The sequence below is a fragment of the Benincasa hispida genome, chromosome 9, assembly GCF_009727055.1.
Source record: "Benincasa hispida cultivar B227 chromosome 9, ASM972705v1, whole genome shotgun sequence".
Taxonomy (NCBI): domain Eukaryota; kingdom Viridiplantae; phylum Streptophyta; class Magnoliopsida; order Cucurbitales; family Cucurbitaceae; genus Benincasa; species Benincasa hispida.
Genome location: NC_052357.1, coordinates 20,410,807 through 20,429,214, shown reverse-complemented (window position 1 = coordinate 20,429,214; position 18,408 = coordinate 20,410,807). Strand labels below are relative to the sequence as shown.

The 18,408-nt window shown below is 32.5% G+C and overlaps 1 protein-coding gene and 1 long non-coding RNA gene across 2 annotated transcripts; one reads left to right on the top strand and one right to left on the bottom strand.

The window, feature by feature from the left end:
• The first annotated feature begins 2,094 nt into the window (after positions 1–2,094).
• Positions 2,095–8,821, top strand: LOC120085374. Its single transcript, XR_005483909.1, has 3 exons — positions 2,095–2,184; positions 6,555–6,668; positions 7,580–8,821. It is a non-coding gene; the product is annotated as an uncharacterized LOC120085374 (long non-coding RNA).
• A 1,163-nt stretch (positions 8,822–9,984) lies between these two features.
• Positions 9,985–16,560, bottom strand: LOC120084603 (myb-like protein X). Its single transcript, XM_039040411.1, has 3 exons — positions 16,513–16,560; positions 10,502–10,699; positions 9,985–10,254 (listed from the first exon to the last, which is right to left on the bottom strand). Exons 1-3 carry the CDS (start codon positions 16,558–16,560, stop codon positions 9,985–9,987), a joined length of 516 nt encoding a protein of 171 aa, XP_038896339.1.
• Positions 16,561–18,408: the final 1,848 nt, after the last annotated feature.

Below are 18,408 nucleotides of genomic sequence, written 5' to 3'. Positions count from 1 at the left end.
ACCTAAGCATTTACACTAAATCCTATGCTACCGAGGTGATTTCAAACATTGACGAACATTAGAGAAAGGCATGAGCTTGAAATTAACTAGCAAAGATATGCAAACATGATAGGTTCGTCAATCCAAACATAAATGAAGATCTAAATTAGATCAAAATTCAAAGAAAGCATGAAATTTAAGAAGGTTAAATCCAATCAAAGAAATCTCAAGAAAATTAACATAGAACCTCTTACTCAAAGAAAGTAGAATAATTACCTCTTAATTCATAGACAAATCAAGAAAGATCATCCAATCCGCCAATTGCAACCTAAAATTAAATATAAATCTAACCTACTGATTCTGAAAATACAAAGAGGAAGGAAAAAAATCAAGCCTCTACTTGGCTTCCATAAGTTTCAACATCCTCCCCAAAAAAATCAGCATAAAAATTTGACCTAAAACAAAGAGAGATTAAATAGAAATCAGGCTAGCATTGCAACGCTCTTGTTGATAGTGACCTTCGAGCGCTGGCGTGGCGTTGCAATGTTGCTGTGACACTCACTTGCGATAGGTGCGTGCGCGTGAATGCTTGGCGTTTCGTTAATCTTCGCAGTATTGCAATGCTAAGGGTAGCGTTGCAACACTGCCCTATAAAGGTTTTGCCTCTCAGCATTGTGCAAGCATTGGATTTATATATGTATGAGGTTGCGACGCTCCAAACAGGGACAATTTGGTCATTTCCTTTCATTTGGAGTACAGATGCTCAAATTACCTCCAAATTGCTTCAGATTAATCTAATTTCTCATCAAATAGTCAATTTTACCTCTTTGTTGCCTGGTACCTACAAAATAAGATAATTAACACATAAAATCCATTAACGAGCCTAAATTAAGCTAGAAATTATAGCTCTTTTTGAGAACTATCGATTAAAATATATATATATATATTTTGTATTATAAATATGTGACAAAATAAGGTATTAGCATAGGAAAAGAAATTGTTAAACATTTAGCAATTGTTTTAGAAGATTAAGATGACTCTGATCAAGTGTAGCGACTGAGGTACGACATTATTTGTTAATTATATTGTTCACTTATTTTTTATGATATTATTTGTTAATTATATTGTTTACTTATTTTTGTATGACATTATTTGTTAGTTGTATTTTAAATATAGGAAGAATACTCACAGCTAAGGACAAGATGATGTCGAGAAAAGAGGACGAACAAATTTATGACTTTGGTTGTTGTATAAGACATTTGAATTTATTTTACTTCAAACTTTTATTTAAATTTTATTTAATATGTGAACTTGTAGAATTTGATTCATAGATTTATGTATTTGTAGAATTTGAGCTTGCAAATTTATAAAATTTGACATGGATTTATGAGCTCGAGAATTTGTAGAATTTGTTTATTTTATTTTATGGATTTGTGTCTATTAAATTTTGTCTATTTTTTATGACTCAAATTAAAAAAAAATATATGTGAGATCTAAAAGAAAAAGATAGGAAAAATGTGGAAGAGGACTCATTTCCCTAATTGGGAATACTCGCCCCCGTCCTCACCATCCCGCCCTTGTCCCCATCATGGGGTGTGGGAATGAGGGTAAATTCCCTTCGTGGGGACGAGGATGGGGAACTTCCCACCCTCGCCCAGGTCCCGTTGTCAATCCTACCACCGGGTACACAATCCTTAAGATGTAGGTGATATATATTGCATCAAACTGGGTTATAATATTTGTAGCTCACTATCTCTATTGTTAACTTTTGATATTAAGTTGTCCTTTTTTTTTTTTTTCAATAATTATGTTACAATATCATGTGTGACATTTGAATTATGTGTTATATCCATTTTATTTTTCCATTAATAATTTGAAGGCTTAGGTCTGTCTTTTTTACAATGTTTTATTTATTTATTTATTTTTTTTTTTGAAAATTTGTACCAAATAATACAAACAAGAAAATAACCTTAAAATATAGTCCACATTTAAAATATTTGCTAATATGGTAAATATTGACCGGTCAAGCTATGAATTTTTTAAAATTCCAAATTTACCCTTAATTACACATCCGGCTATTAAATTTCCTTTTATTAACTTTCCTTTTTTGCATTTCCCTTTTCCTTTTTTTTGATCTACCGAGTTCTGCGTCTTTGTTTTCCTTCTACTGCTTCCTCTTCGATTCAATCTCCATGTCTTTAGATTGTGAGTTCGTTTTCCTTTTCTCCCTTGCATCTTTGATCGTGATTTTTTTTCTTTTTTTTTGATTTGGCTTTTCTTTTTTTCTTTTTCTTTTTCTTTTTTTTTTTTTTTTTTTTTAATTTCTTCAGCTTATTCTATTTTTTCCCTCTTTTTTTAAGATCCTAATGATTTCTTTATCTCATTGTGAGCAAAGTAGATTGTGAGGGGAGTTTGTTTTGCTTTCATGAATTTTTGCTTTCTTCATCATGTTCTTCACTTTTTATTTTTTTTATTTTAAGGTTTGATCGATTAATTAAGATATTGTGTTCTTTAATCTTTTCTTTAATGATTTTGAGGTTTTCGTTCTTCACTCTTTTCTTTGTTATTTTGTTTGATATTTGTAGAAACATATCAATATATTTTGATGTTTGATATTATGGCTACCTTTGGCTTTTTGTTTGTCATTTATGATTTTTATGCAATTTTCACTATATTAGCTTAGGGTTTAAAAGCTGCTATTATCAATAGGAACATATCAGTTGGCTATCATTGATAGTGACTACGACTAATATAAGACATGCTTAGTTATAGACTTGTATCAGTGATAGTGATAGATTTATATTTGCTTTTGATAGATATTAGAACTATTGGTATTGTTATTCACGAGTTTTTGTTTTACTTTCACAGGAATTTTAAGACATGGTTATTCTATCAGTTTTTTTCATATTGAAATATGGACTAAAAAACATTGTTATGTGAATTACAAATCTACTGGAGTTTTAGTAGATGATATAATGATTTGTAAAGATTTTGTGGGTTTAATGGTGAAGGAAATTTGTTTGATTGCATCTACTTCTTCAATAGAACTTTCCACTTTATTAGATTTTTTTATGAATGAAGTTGAAATTCGTGAAGATAAGGATGTAACTTGGTTTTTGGGTTTAGTTAAGGAACAAAATACAAGACATTCGTTGGTTGCTCATATTACTAGTTCGTGTTTGGAACTATCTTCTAATGTTGTTTCTAGTGGAGCTAAGAATTATTTGTCTGTTGTTCCTTTTTCAATGTCTATGATTGATGATGGAAATTTTCAAGTGATTATGGATATACATATTGCTCGTGATTTGAAAGAAAATGATGTGTTTGCTAGTAAAGAGATTTTATCACAATATTTATACTTGATAGCAGTTAAGAAGAATTTTGAATTTAAGACTATAAGATCAAATTCAAGAGCAATGGTGCTTCGATGTGTCCAAGATAGTTGTCAATGGTCTGTGAGGGTATCTAGTTACAAGCGTAGAACCACCCGCCTTATCCCTGATGTGCCACTCTAGGTGTTTGGTTGTGTTGTCTTTGTTCATATACACGGTCCAAATCGCACGAAGTTTACCTCTCGTGCTCAGAAATATGTGTTTGTTGGGTATCCTCTTTACCAACGTGGATATAAATGCTACCATCCACTTTCTTGAAAATATTTTGTTTCCATTGATGTTACCTTTCTCGAGGATCAGCCGTTCTTCTCAGTTAGTCATCTTCAGGGGAAGGATTCTAGTGAAGAGACTAATTGGTCCATTTATTCAGTACCCTTAGAGTTATCTCCTGAATCTGAACCTGTCGAATGTGTCCTTCCCACCAATCAAGTCCCGTGGATAACATACTATAGGAAGAATCTCAGGAAGGAAACAGTGCCACCTGTCGTTTCTCCGGCTCTGGTCCATGAGTCTGACCCAGCATAAGCTCTAGGTATTTGTATTCTTGCCATTAATGATATTGGTACTTGTGCTGAGACTGATACTTGCAGAGTGGGTTAAGATGAAAAAGGTGTTAACGGTGCTGCCAAAGACACCATGGGAAATGTAGAGACAATTGAAAATAACAGTGCTGAGGAAACGACTCTAGAGAATGAAAGTGGTACTAGTGAAGATGAATATGTGAAAGGTTCTTTAGAAGATGAACCCCTAAAGCAGACAACCGAATATGGTGAAAAACTAGACAAGATGGACAGCCATGACGTTTCTCTCCATCTTTCCATTGCCTTGAGGAAAGGCATTAGATCTTGTACAAAGTATCCTATGCACAGTTATATGACGTACAGTAACCTGTCACCCGAGTTCAAGGCTCTTACTACCAATCTATATATAGTGATGATACCAAGTAGCATACATGTAGCAATGGAGACTCCCGAATGGAAGGCTGCAATTATGGAAGAAATGAGGGCTCTTGAGAAAAATAGGACGTGGGATCAGGTTGTTCTCCCCGAAGTACATAAGACCGTTGGATGCAAATGGGTCTTTACCATAAAATACAAGTCTGATGGGACGATTGAAAGATATAAGGCTATACTGGTTGCCAAAGGGTTTACTTAGACCTTTGTAATAGACTACCCTGAGACCTTCTCTCCCGTGGCCAAGCTTAATACTGTCATGGTGTTGTTGTCTATTGCAGTGAATAAAGATTGGCCTCTTCATCAACTGGATGTAAAAAATGTATTCCTTAATGGGGAACTAGAAGAGGAAGTCTACATGAGTCCTCCCCCCAATTTCATGAGTCAATTTAAGCACCGACTTTGTAGACTGAAGAAGTCACTTTATGGGTTGAAACAATCTTCGAGGGCGTAGTTTGACAGATTCATCATCTTTGTTAAAGCCCAAGGGTATAACCAATGGCACTCAGACCGCACATTGTTTACAAAGAAGTTAGTTCCAGGGAAGATTGCAGTCGTCATTGTTTATATCGATGACATTGTTTTATCTGGTGATGATGCAGTTGAAATTATGAGACTTAAAATGAAAATGGCCAAGGAGTTCGAGATTAGACCTGGGAAAGTTGAGATATTTCCTCGGGATGGAAGTGGCTCGATCAAAAAAGGGTATTTCAGTTTCTCAACGGAAGTACAGTTTTTACTTACTCAAAGAGACAGGTATGATTGAGTGTAAACCTATTGATACTCCTGTGGAGTATAATGCGAAGCTTAGTAATAAATATAGCATAGTTCCCGTCAACAAAGGAAGATTCTAACTACTAGTTGGGAAGTTAATATACTTATCCCACACTAGACCCGATATATCCTACGCAGTGAGTGTTGTCAGTCAGTTAATGCAAGTTCCCTATGAGGAACATATGACGACCGTTGAGCGCATTTTATGATATTTGAAGGCAACTCCTGGTAAGGGCTTAATGTTCAGGAAGTTCGATAAATGCTGTATTGAAGCTTACATCGATTCTGACTGGGCAGGTTCTGTGGTTGATAAAAAGTCAACGTCTGGGTATTGCACCTTTGTCTGGAGTAATCTGGTTACTTGGAGAAGTAAAAAAACAAGGAGTTGTAGCCAGAAGTAGCGCTGAAGCTGAGTAAAGGGCCATGGGCTTAGAAATGTGTGAAGAGATCTGGTTAAAAAAGTTTTGTCAGATCTCCATCAAGACAGTGAACTTCTGATGAAACTGTTTTGTGACAATAAAGCGACAATAAGTATTGCGAATAATCTGGTTCAACATGATAGAATAAAACATGTGGAGGTCGATAGAAATTTCATCAAGGAGAGACTGGACAATGGAAGCATATGTATTCCCTATATCCCTTCAAATCAACAAGTCGCGGATGTCTTCATGAAAGGGTTGCTTAGACAAAGTTTTGATTATTGTGTTAGCAAGTTAGGTCTTATTCATGTCTACGCCTCAACTTGAGGGGGAGTGTCGAAAATAATGGTTTAACCTAGGGGCATTTTTGTAATTTACTATGCCCCTAGGCTTCCTATTTGTCTATTTATTGATGGTCTTCTTGTATTCATTGCATCAGAATAATAATAAAAATCAGTCTTCTATCGTGGTTTTTTCTCCCTGTTCTAGGGGTTTCCACGTAAAACTCTGTGTTCTTTTCTTCTCTCTTTTTCATCAAATTTTTAAATTCTTCTTCAACTTATTTGTCATCTTTCTCTTCTATTTCTGAATTGAATTTATGTTTCCCTTATTTGCAAAAGATGTATATTTTGAATTTTGATTTAATTTTGAATTCGTGCATAATGTTTGGTGTAAGTTCTCATTCTATTTCACATTCTATTTCTCATTCCTAGATATGCAAGTTAAATATATAAATTGATTATTCTTGGTCTCTTTGATTTTCAGAATGCTTAAACAAAGTTTTTTTCAAAGTAAAATATTTTTGGAAATTTGCACTAAATTGTGTTGTTGGATATGATATTTTTACTTTTGTAATTGAAAATGTTTTAAGAATCGTCATATGTTTTCATGTGTGTTATATTTGATTGCAATAGAACAACAGTTGGATTTCAAAATCCAGTAGCTTTGTCTTTGTGGTGTAAATTTCTTTTCTACATTGAGATACTTACTTTTTGGTTTGTTTGCTTAGATAAAGGTTTGTTCATGTTTTTTCTTAGACAAATACAAACATAGATGAGGATTATATGTTTCATGTTTATGTATTTTTCTGCAACTGAGCTTGAGAGGAGCCTATCAAGCCTAGAAGACCAACTATAGTGGCCAACACAAAAGTACGCCTCCCTATTATCATTCTCTAAATTTACTTTTATTATGTATGTCTTCAAACTTTTTCTATAAATGAATTGATATGATTATCTTGCAGTTATGGTAGTAATAGATTCGTTTTTAGGTTTATAGTTAGTGTACTAGAAGACTTTAATGAATGTATTGAAAATAATGTTGGTGATAAGTTGTCTTTAATTTTAATATTGAAACATGTGGCTTATAAATAGTTTTGTGGTTAAGTTCATGGCTTCGTGTTTTTAGTTTTGTCTTTGGCCTTGACAACAAGTTCCTATTGATATTATTGGTTGTTTGGTAGTCATTGGTTTATTGAAAAAGAGAGTTGATATTATGTTAATGTCTTTATTAGTGAGTTTTGTTATGGTTGATAGTCATGTTGTTTTTGGATTTATCATTAGTGTGCTAGAAGACATCAATGAATGTAGTGAAAATAATAGGTTGGTGATAAGTTGATTTTAATTTTAATATTGGAACATAAGGCTTATAAATAGTCTTGTTGTTGATAATTCACCGCTTCATGTTTTTAGTTTTGTCTTTGGTTTTGATATCAATTTCTTATTTCCATGCTTGGGTTGTTAAATTTTTAAATTTTTCATGGCTTAAATTGTTAAAATTGTTCATGGCTACTATAGCCCAATTTTGTACTAGTGTCTTTTTCTCATAGATTTGACAAGCTTAATTGTTTGGTTTCATAAAATTTGTTTATGGTTTTCATTAAGTTATTTGAGTTTGTAAATTTATAAATTTTTCTAAAGAAATGAAGAAGAAATTTTAAAATATCTTAGTTAGTAAAAACACCATGATAAATAATCTATTGAACTTTTACAGTGATGTTTACTTTTTAACTATAGTTTTCGATATGCTAAGAAAATGCATGTTTTTTTTTTTTTTTTTGTAGGAAAATCCTCCAGATCAGCAAGATTTTGTTGGTATGATGAGATTTAGTTGCGCAATTATTTTAGTTTAGTTGCATGATTATTTTAGTTTTTTTCTTTTCTTTTTGCTGGATGTATCTATATAACCCTCCAAAGTAGACAACCAACTCTCTAGATCTTCAGACTTTAGAGTTTTATGTATATATTGGTCAATAACGTGTTGATAGGTTAGTTAAACAATTTGTCACTTTCTTTGTTATGAATTAGTTAATTTTGGTGTTTGTTTAAAGTTGAGTTGTATATATAATAGTAATTAAGAATTTATTTTGTGCATGTACCGATAAAAGAAAAATATTATTGATTTGCACATTCTTAAGGAAAAAAGAGTATATATGTATCTTTTTTTTTTTTAATAACAAAACCATGATAGACATTTAGTTACAGACAGTTATCGATAAAAAGTAAGTGAAAACCGACATTAAAGATAATGTTCAATGTCGGTTGAAAACCGACATTGAAGATAGTATTCAATGTCGGTTGAAAACTGATAATAAAGATAATTGGCATTGAAATCTTGGTTATCAACCGATATTAAAGACCTTTTATAATACGATCTTCGGTGTCGATTTTCAACCAACATTGTACCCTTATGATGTCAGTTTTAAACAAACATTAAAGCCCAGTTTTGTAGTAGTGCTTATACAATTGATAAGTTTGAGTTTTATATGAAACGGATGGAATCGACATATCCTACTATTCGGGAATATCTCAGTAAAGTTGGTTTTGAGAATTTGGCATATGCATATTCTAGGAGAAGAAGGTATAATATCATGACCACAAATATTTCGGAGTTCTTGAATAATATTTCGCATAGAGAGTTCTTTGTTGCATCGCTACTTGATTCCATTCGAGAAATACTTCAAAATTGATTTTAAGAAAAAAGGTCAATCTGCATTATCAATGAAGATCGTTTTGACTAATTAGATAGATTCTTAGTTACGAGGGCAACACAGTCAATTAAGAAGTTTCAAGGTACAAAATTAACAATTAATGTAGAAGAAATCACTAATTTCAATTTATCAGTGATAGCTTTGTGATTGATAACATGTTATCAGTGATAGAAACAATCACTGATAGCTTGAAATCACAAATATTTTTTTTATAAACATTTCATCAGGTAGTGATGATATCACTTACATTTTTATTTATATTTTAGTATTTGATGACATGCCATTAATTCACCAAGTTGATTACATTTTCTCGATTATATTTTTTTTTACAGTTGATGAAGACAATCATTTTGTGGTAAATTTGGCCTCTAAATCATGCATTTGACGTGTTTGGGATTTTGTGGAGTTTCCATGAGCTCATACTTGTGCTATTATTTGTTGGCTAAATTTAGATATATATGCTTTTATGTCGGACTATTACTCTTTTAGTACACTGTTATCAACTTATTGGTAATCATTCTGACTGAAGATTCGTTGATGTTGGTGTGAATGTATTACCTCCATTAGTTAAACGTCTAGCTAAACGACCACGAAAACAAAGAATATTGTCGATTGGTGGAAACAAAAGCAGCTTGAAGTGCAATCGATGTCCTTGTCCCGGCCATAATTGAAGGACATGCAAATTGCCACCAATTGTTAATGAAGAAGCTTGTTCTGTTTCTGATGTTTTTCAATTTATCAACGATAGTTAGTGAGACAACTTTTTTTGTTACTGATGTTTGTCAATTTATCAATGGTAGATAGTGAGACAACTTGTTTTCTTACTAATGTTTGTCAATTGATCAATGATAGCCAGAGAAACAGACTTTGTAGTTGATAAATCTATATTCCTTAGCCAATATGATGATTTTATTTTGATTGCATTTTCTTTAGCCACAGGAAAGAAACTTTTGATATTTCTCTATATTGATATATATCAATGATAGCTTCTATGACTGATATCAGGCTACTAGTAATAGCTTCTATCACTGATCTCAAGTGTTTAATGGAATATATCAGTGTTTAATTTTTGAAGAATTTATTTCATCCACTTTAACTATCTGAATATCCAAATGAAATAAATGTCTTCTCTCACCAAGAATTTATTTCAATAAAAGTAACAATACTAAAAGATAAGCATTTTGGCATTAGTAATACACAAAAGCTATCAGTGATAGCTTCTATAACTGATAGCATGCCTATTACTGATGTCATGCTATTAGTGATAGAAGCTGTGTTTAATGTTTGAAACATGGATTAATCCGAAATAAATTGAAAGTTGTAACTATATCAATTTCAATTCTAAAAGATACAAAATTGAACAATATGCAATTTAAAATAATAATATCTTGTAAAATAACAATCTAATTTCAAACAAAATCATAAGCATTGATCCATTGTCAAATAAAAGTCTATCTATTGTTGAAGAAACACTACGATCAAAGTTGTGATATTTTGATATTAAAGCTTGGAGCATCATCCTTCCATATTGGAGAATGCCTTGTAATTTTGCTTGGAGACACCTTGGGAGACACCTTTGGAAGGACCTTCTTTTTGTCTCTTTTTATATTTCTTGTATTCTCCAAAATTTTCTTGGTTAGTTCTGTTTGTCTCTTCGGCCTATTCTCAACAACAAACTCGTCCATATTTTTAGTTGCAACCTTTGGTCTATACTTTTTTGGACTCTTTCTAAGAGTCATTTCAGCAACCTGAAATCATGAAACAAAAAATAACATGATATCTATCAATACGCTATCGGTAAAGTAAATAAAGCTTCCTATCATTTGTACTATAAGTGATAGATGTTATCATTGATAGTATGTTATTAGAGATTAAAGGCTATCAATAGTATGTCATCACTGATAGCATGCTAACCCTACACTTCAAAACATCAATCAATCAATACTTATCCTTTTTTTATCATTCCATTTTTTTTATTATATGTTCTTTATCTACCTTTTCTTCCTCTTCCTTATCTTTATCTATTTTTTCTTCTTGATCTTTCTCTTCATCTACAAGATCTTTCTCTTCATCTTGCAATTCAACATTTTCATTATCTTGTTTCTGTTGGTCATTCTCTTGAGCCTCATTGTCTTCATTTTCTTGAACCTTATTTTCTTCAGCCTCCTTGTCCTCAGTAGTTTTAACATCAGTCTACATGCATATATCATTTATGTTAGTATACTTTTTTGTTGGGTTTTATGTTCTAAAACTCGTGGTTTGTAAACAATAAATTTATTTTGAAAATTCAATAAGTTGTTATTTAATATATATGAATTGGTTATTTTGTTTTAGAAATAAATCCAATAAACTAAAATATCCATGACTATTACATGAGTACTTGAACTTTATGTGGAGACATAAAAGTGGACCAGGTTCGAGTAAATAGTCAAAATGGTCTATAGTATATGAATGAGGTTGGGTGCCTTATTCTGGTAACACTATTGGATGCGACCCACTCTGTAGTTGTTACGAAGAGTTGTAAAGTGCTACAGACGATGTGATCCAAATTCATACATGTTATAACATGAGGAGTAGGGGTGTCCTATGCAATGGATTTGTACAGGATCGGACCACAAAATTAGTCACTCTTACTTTATAACACTGTTTACTATTTAAGACTGACTATTTCAAAACGATGACCTAGGTAACTTGACCTTAATCCTGAGCTAACTATGAACTTCTGTTTATTTAGGATCATCCTTAGATTTGCATAGGTGAAGGTTAGTTCAACAACGCCAGCTCAATAAACCTCAATTTCAAGGGTAAGACCGGGTAGATAGCTGGAGACATAGGCTGCAAGATCGAATCTCTCCTACCCGCTTTTAAGGATATAGAGAAGCTGTTCCCTTAAGTGCTGATTCCAGGTCTTGAACAAGGGGCCCCACCTTCTCATTGGCCCAAGAGGGACTCGATTTTTCATCGGATCACAAACCAATTGTTCATTTGAGAATCAGTAGAACTTAAGGAACAAAAGGTAATATTGGGGGTAAAACAGACATTTGACCCAACCATTATTATGAACAACTTCTGAAGGATTAACTTATTAATCATAGTTATATCGCGTGGATATAATATATCTACAATAAGTGGAGTGCAACTATGGGCATTAGTGGAGTGACCCATTAGTTAATGAATGGGGATTAATTTAGTGTAAAAAGCTTAGTCAATTAATCTCGGATCATTGGAACCCATAATCTATAGGTCCCTAGATCGTAAATGGATTAGCCTTTGAGTAGCGTGATAAGTTAATTTGAAATGTTCAAATTAAAATTAAGGGAATTAGTAATTATATGTGTTATAATTACGCGTTTAATTTTGATACTCAATGGAATTGGGGAATCAATTAATATTTAAATATGACTTAAATATTAAATTCATTAATAAGGATTCATGAAGGTGAAATTTGTGTAAAATTGATTTAATATTTGATATTAAATTAATTAGAATTAATTAAATTATTTAATTAATTATTTATTATTAATTTTATTAGAAAACTAATTTATGAAATTAATTTTGTAAAATTAATAAAGTTTTTAATTTGAAAACTAAATTGATTTTAGAAATCAATTTATAAAACACAAATTGGGAAAGATTGAAAAATAAAAAGTGGGAGAATTCCACTTTCTTCAACCAAGGAGATCACTCAAAGACCACTTCTGATTGATTCAATCTTCCAAACATGAGGTGTTCCTCATGTAGCAATCTCCATTACATGATTGTCCTGCAATAAAAAGAGAAGATTGAAATGAAATTCGATAATGAAATTTTTTTGTACTTGCTGAAGTTTTGTTGAAAACTCAAGAGGTTGAAGAAGTGTTCTTCAAGTTTCTACGGTGAGTTTCTTCTTCAAAATCCCTCCATTCAAGCTTATTTTGAGTCACACAACTCAATCTAAGGCCCCAAGAGAATAGTAGACAAGACCTTGAGGTGGTTCACAAGAAGATTTGGAGAAGATTTGCAGCTGAATTCGTGATTCAAAAGTTTCTACAAAGGCATGACTTGAAACCCTTTTGTTATTGTATGAGCATGCTTTATTTATAGCCAAAATTGATGAATTAGAATGCTTATTGATCTTTTTTGCTTCCGCTGCATGCTTATATACTTTTCCAATTAGTATCAGAGCATCATTTAAGCATTCAATTTGGTTTAATTTTTGTATAGTGGGTGTTTTTCATGAGATATATGAAAATGGTACATTTTTTTGGTTTTTTGAGTTTTTGTATTTAATTTCTCTTTGATTCCTTGATTAAATTTGTAATTGGCTCTTGCTTGATAAACTTATATGTGTGCTTAAGAGTTTTTAATTTATTTGGAGTTATTAGAGTTGAAATTAAGTTGTAATTGAAGAAAGAAGTGAAGAAGGTCGAGCAACAAGAACCAGTTTTTCAGCATCTGCTCATATTTGAGCGAGATTTCGAGTTCGAGCGAGAATTTGATCGAGCGTCGAGCGATATTTCAAGTTTGAGGGAGATGTTGATTGAGCGTCGAGCGAGATTCTTATGGAGGTTCTAGTGAGATTTCCTTCGAGATTTTGACTTCGAGCGAGATTTTGATCGAGTTTGAGCGAGATTTCAATGAGGAGTGAGATTCTGTTCAACCGAGCAAGATTTTGGTCCAGCAGCGAGATTCTTGAACTGGTTTGATGAGTTTGACCAGTTGACTGAGCGAGGACCATCGAGGATTAACCGATTTGGCCAGTTTTCTTCAAACTTGACTCAGTTTAACTTTAAAAGTGTTTTGATTTGTCCTGTTCAGGTGGTTCACATCCAGTTCAAGCTGTTTGGGTTCGGTTTGGAGCGGTTCAAGCGGTTCGGAAGCGGTTTGAAGCTATTTCTTGCAGTTTTTGTAATTCTTAGGTCTTGGTTTGCTTGAAAATTCCAAAACTAAAACCATATCAATATGTGTTTAATTATTTATACATGTGATGTATGTTATAATTAAATAAATCATGTATGTGCATACAGTATGTCATGTAGATTTAAAATCCCATCATAGAAAGCATGTCATATGCATTGAAAGTATGTTATAAAGTGTTATAATATATAATATACATGTTTAGAGTTTATTTTATTTAATATAAATGTTATATTAAATATTAAGTGCCTTTGATGAATGTTGTGGATGTTTAGCATGTCTAAAATTTTTTAAATTGTTATAAAATTGAGTTAGACATTTTAAATTAATAATAAAGAACAGCTGCATGCTCACGTAGGTTAACCACTCGTTTTAATAGTTAAAATAGGTCATTAAACTTGTAAAACTCGGGTTACAAACTCAACTGGTATATAATCCTGTCGAAGGCTAGAGGTATTTAAGTTGACGATCTACGGAACAGCTCCTACCTGGGGATTATGGCCGAATAATTGAGTGTTGTTAACTGGTTTTATGACTAATACGTGAGCGATGTGAGATTTTAAAACTACTTTATCACCTAGACATCGTAAGTTAAATCCAATTATGACGTTATACTTGGATAAACACTTAGAATTAAGTTGTTTAATTAGCCAAAACAAACCTAAGAAACATATACCTCGTTTAATTGTTAGAACACTTCAGTGGGAGTTTAATAACATATATAATATGCTATTAGAACACTTCAGTGAAAATCAAATAACATATATGATATGTTAGAACACTTCAATGGGAGATTATTAAACATATATGATATGATTATTTTTAGCTCTCATGTCGCTAAGTGTTCACAATTGAAATTCATGTGGCACTTAATGTCACCCTGGGAGTGACCACCATTTGGAAAGTGTTTACATGAATCAGGATTTTGGTGAATGAGGGAAGTTGTTCACTTTAAAATCAAATATGACGTTTTAATTTTAAAATTTTCATGTTCTCAAGATGTTCACACCGAAAGGTTCATGCGACACTTCGTGTCACCTTGGGAATGACCTCCATTCGCAAAGGGTTTGTGTGAATTGATCATGGTGAATGAGGGAAAGTTGTTCAATAGAAAATCAAATATACGATTTATTGATTTCAATTCTCATATCCAGAGATAATTTCCACCATGAGATCCGTGCAGCACTTCGTGTCATGTGGGAATGACCTCCATTCAGAAAGTATTCATCATAGATCAAGATCAAAGTGAATGGGGGAAGTAGTTCATAGTAAGTGGGTGAAAGATATGTGTCAACATATCCTATGGTCTCTTCTGTTGGTTTGAACCGTGAGGTACCTATGTTGCGCTTGCTTGTCATCTTTAAGTTGGCCTCGCTAGTCGTTTAACGATAGCTATCCCCTCAAAGGGTTTTAACATAGGATTTGGAACAACTCAAACTCTAGAAATGGATAGGATTTCTAAAATCGGTTTGAACTTTGACTTTCCAACTTCGGAAGCATCGTTGGGATCGGACTTCTGAGGTCTAAAATTAGAGGGTTACACTTATAGAATTACTAAAGAGTTAATAATTTCTGACAAAAAACTGTAGCTAAATGACTATTAGAATATGAGTTATTCAGGAGATAGTGTTTAGTCAAGAATGTCTTGCTGTAGTATCGTTGCAAATCTTGGGTATATTATTACTTTGCTAAAAACATGATTGAGTTTAAAATCAATTCACTTATAAAATCTGTTTATATGTTTCAAAATGACAAGTACATTAGTACAATTGTTGGTGTCTGATAAACTATATAGGGATAATTATGCAACTTGGAAATCAAATTTGAATACAGTAAAAAGTAAAAACTGGGTTTTGGTTGGTGGTTTTGAAATTGAAAATATGCAAGTAAAAAGTAAAGTACAATGGATATATGAAACGGTAATGGATTCGTTTAGTTCTCGGATCAAGTACCTATTCGATGTAAATTAAATCATTGTTTTCAGCCCAAATATCATATATTCAAATTATGCATGCATAACTACTCAATCAATATGAATTAACTAATCTCTATAAACCCGAAGATTAATTAATCCGAATCGATCGAGCGTCCTAATTCGTATTTGAGGTTGGAAAGTCTTGCCCTAACTAACTTACATGCTCCTAAAAGCAATTGGGTCCTCAACGACCAGAAAGAACTAGAAACACATGCATTAAGATTTAGGATTCAACTATGTTGATTAATGTCATGAAATCCATATTCAAATAATCAATTTGTTCCTCAAATCTAGATTAAACATGCGATGCAAAGATTCATGGATAGCCGAAAAAAACCTAAGCATGCTTATCTTATTTGTGCTACAAGGGTAAATTTAAAGCATGGACGATACAAGAATACGTGCGAGCTTGAATTGAACTAGTGAAGATGTGCATACATGATAGAGACGTCAATCCATACATAAAAGAAAATCTAAATCAAACAAGAATAAAGAAAAACATAATTCTAGATTAAAGCATAAAAATTGAACTGGAAACTCATCAAAATACAAAGAATGCTTAATCCAAGAACTAATCGAAAGATTACTTCATTGATTCATAGACAAACTAATGGGATACAATCCAATATATGTTCATTATCCGAAAATAAAATAAATCTAACCTAAGGACACTAAAAATTAAAGGAAATAGAAGAAGAAAGAAAGCCTGACTTCGGCCTCCATGCTTCAGCTCCAAGAGTCGACCTAAATCCCCTCAAAATTCAACATCTTTTGACTTAGGCCGAGGAGATATAATTATAGGATTCATCGCTGTGTTGCAACACTTGGAATGACATTGCAACGCTGGGTGGCGCACGCGTTCAGCTCCATGACAGTCATTCTTCGCAGCATTGCAACGCTCTAAAGAAGCGTTGTAATGCTGATGCTTATGCGTTCAAGCGTAGGAGTGAAGCGTCAGGATGCATTGGGATGTTGGCGTTGATTCAGCTTGGAGCATCGAGACGTTTGGAATAGCGTTGCAACGCTGCGTCCACTGCCAGAAACTTGCTACTCGATGCTTGACAGCTGGATACTCGATTCTCGATCACTCGGTAGCATTTTCTTGATTACTTGACAGCCTCTTACTCAATGGTACTCGATGGTACTCGATGGCTGCCTCATACTCAGTGGTACTTGGTGGCATTTTGGTCTTTTCAACTTCTTTGAAGCCAGAATGTTCAAATTAACTCCAAATTGCTTCAAATTAACCCCGTTCTTTACCAAATGATTTATTCTACCTCTTGATTGCTCAATACGTACAAAATAGGGAAATAAACACATAAAATCCACTAAGGAGCTCAAATTAAACTAGGAATATTAGCTCTTTTTGAAAGCTAGCACACTTCTTATTCTTCATGCAAATCCAATAGTAGGGTTGGAAGTCTTGGTATCACCTTAAAAGCCCAATAAACCAATGCAAGTGAAAATCTTTGGAGAAAAATTGAAGAAGGTTTATTGATGTCACCCTCCTTAAAAAACTTCATAGTAAGTTCAAAAGACACCCTCCCCAGTGGATAAGATCTAAATTTTTCTTCATCATTTAACATATTTAGATGATTCTAACTTACTTTATTATGTCCATGGGTAGGAATTAGGAAGCTTTCTAAAAAATACAAGTTGGCAAGTTTGACCCTTAGATCAATGGGTATATTGGCATCAAAGCCTAACAAATTAAAGGTAGGTTGAAGCTCTCTCCGTACAATTTTCGTATTTGTCTTGAAGAAGAAGTTCCTAATTGTGTTGTCCATTGATTCCTTTTCACTATAGAAACCATATATTGGGTCGTCATCACAATTCAAACCTGTTATTAAACAAAATTCTTAAAGGCCAAATTCTAAAAAGTGTCCTTCTATATTAAAGGCCAAGATGTTTTGTTTTATAGTCGTGCATGACCTTCTGATTGGGTGTGATACTAGTTGGATGAGCACCATTTTCATTTTCATGTCTAAGAAGTGCCTAAAAGGACCTTTTCTAAATTTTTGGAGTGATAGTTTATCTAAATTTCCTATGTTGGATTGGACTTCTAATGTTATGAAATGGTTCACTTTCAATGGGTTTCTCCATTCACTTTTTGGAATAATCAATATATTTTCTTGTTTATATACCAACATACATATAAGAAATAAACAACTACAAATGTATAAATTTATAAAATATCATTAGATTATGAAACTTGAACCTCTTGGGCTTTTTTGCAGATGATGTTGATCTTTCCCATAGTTTGATCTTTCCTTTCTTCATTTATATTAAAAAAAAAAAGCAACAACAATATCACTTTATGGAAACATTACCTTCATATCATTGATAGTAGCCTATTAAGGATATCATTTAAAAATGATATTAATGATATCCGTCTTATGTTATATACTTTTTGTGATACTATCCGTGATAACAATAAAATAATATTACTGATAGTAACTACCAAAAATGTATTTGATAGCATAATTAAACAATTAGCAAAATGCTATAAGTAATACCAATTTATAGCCCTAATTAAACAATCAACAAACTAATGTATCAATGAATCACTATTGATATCCAACTAATGATATCAAGCTGTAGTATAGGAAACATACTTGTTACCTTCATATTATAGGAAACATAGATAAAGCCGTCACCAAACTATCAATGAACTACCAACATACTATTATTACAATCAACAGGAACAATATACATAAAAAAATATAGTTGTGATTACTTGCAAACTAAATTAGAAATCAAACATGGTACAATGAACTTCACATAATCAATTTTTGTTTAGAAAGAAAAGTTATCACAGAATGTGGAATATATCAGTTAGACGATTTGAAAGGATGAAAAATGAATCTCCGAGAAGTTCCTAAAAAAGATCGAGAATGCATGTAGCCCTAATTTGAAGGAAATTATGAACTATCAACAACATATTAACAAATATCATTTGAAATTAAAATCAAAATTACTCACACTAATATTAGGATTTTGGAAGAGGAATCAGTAGGAATAGACAATAGCC

Excerpts from the sequence above, each read along its gene's own strand:
- LOC120084603 (XM_039040411.1), bottom strand. The coding sequence starts at position 16,560 with ATGCCACCAAGTACCACTGAGTATGAGGCAGCCATCGAGTACCATCGA. Across the intron at positions 10,700-16,512 it reads CAGCCATCGAGTACCATCGA|ACTGATGTTAAAACTACTGA; the intron begins GTACCATTGAGT and ends ATATGCATGTAG. Across the intron at positions 10,255-10,501 it reads ATAAGGAAGAGGAAGAAAAG|GTTGCTGAAATGACTCTTAG; the intron begins GTAGATAAAGAA and ends TCATGATTTCAG.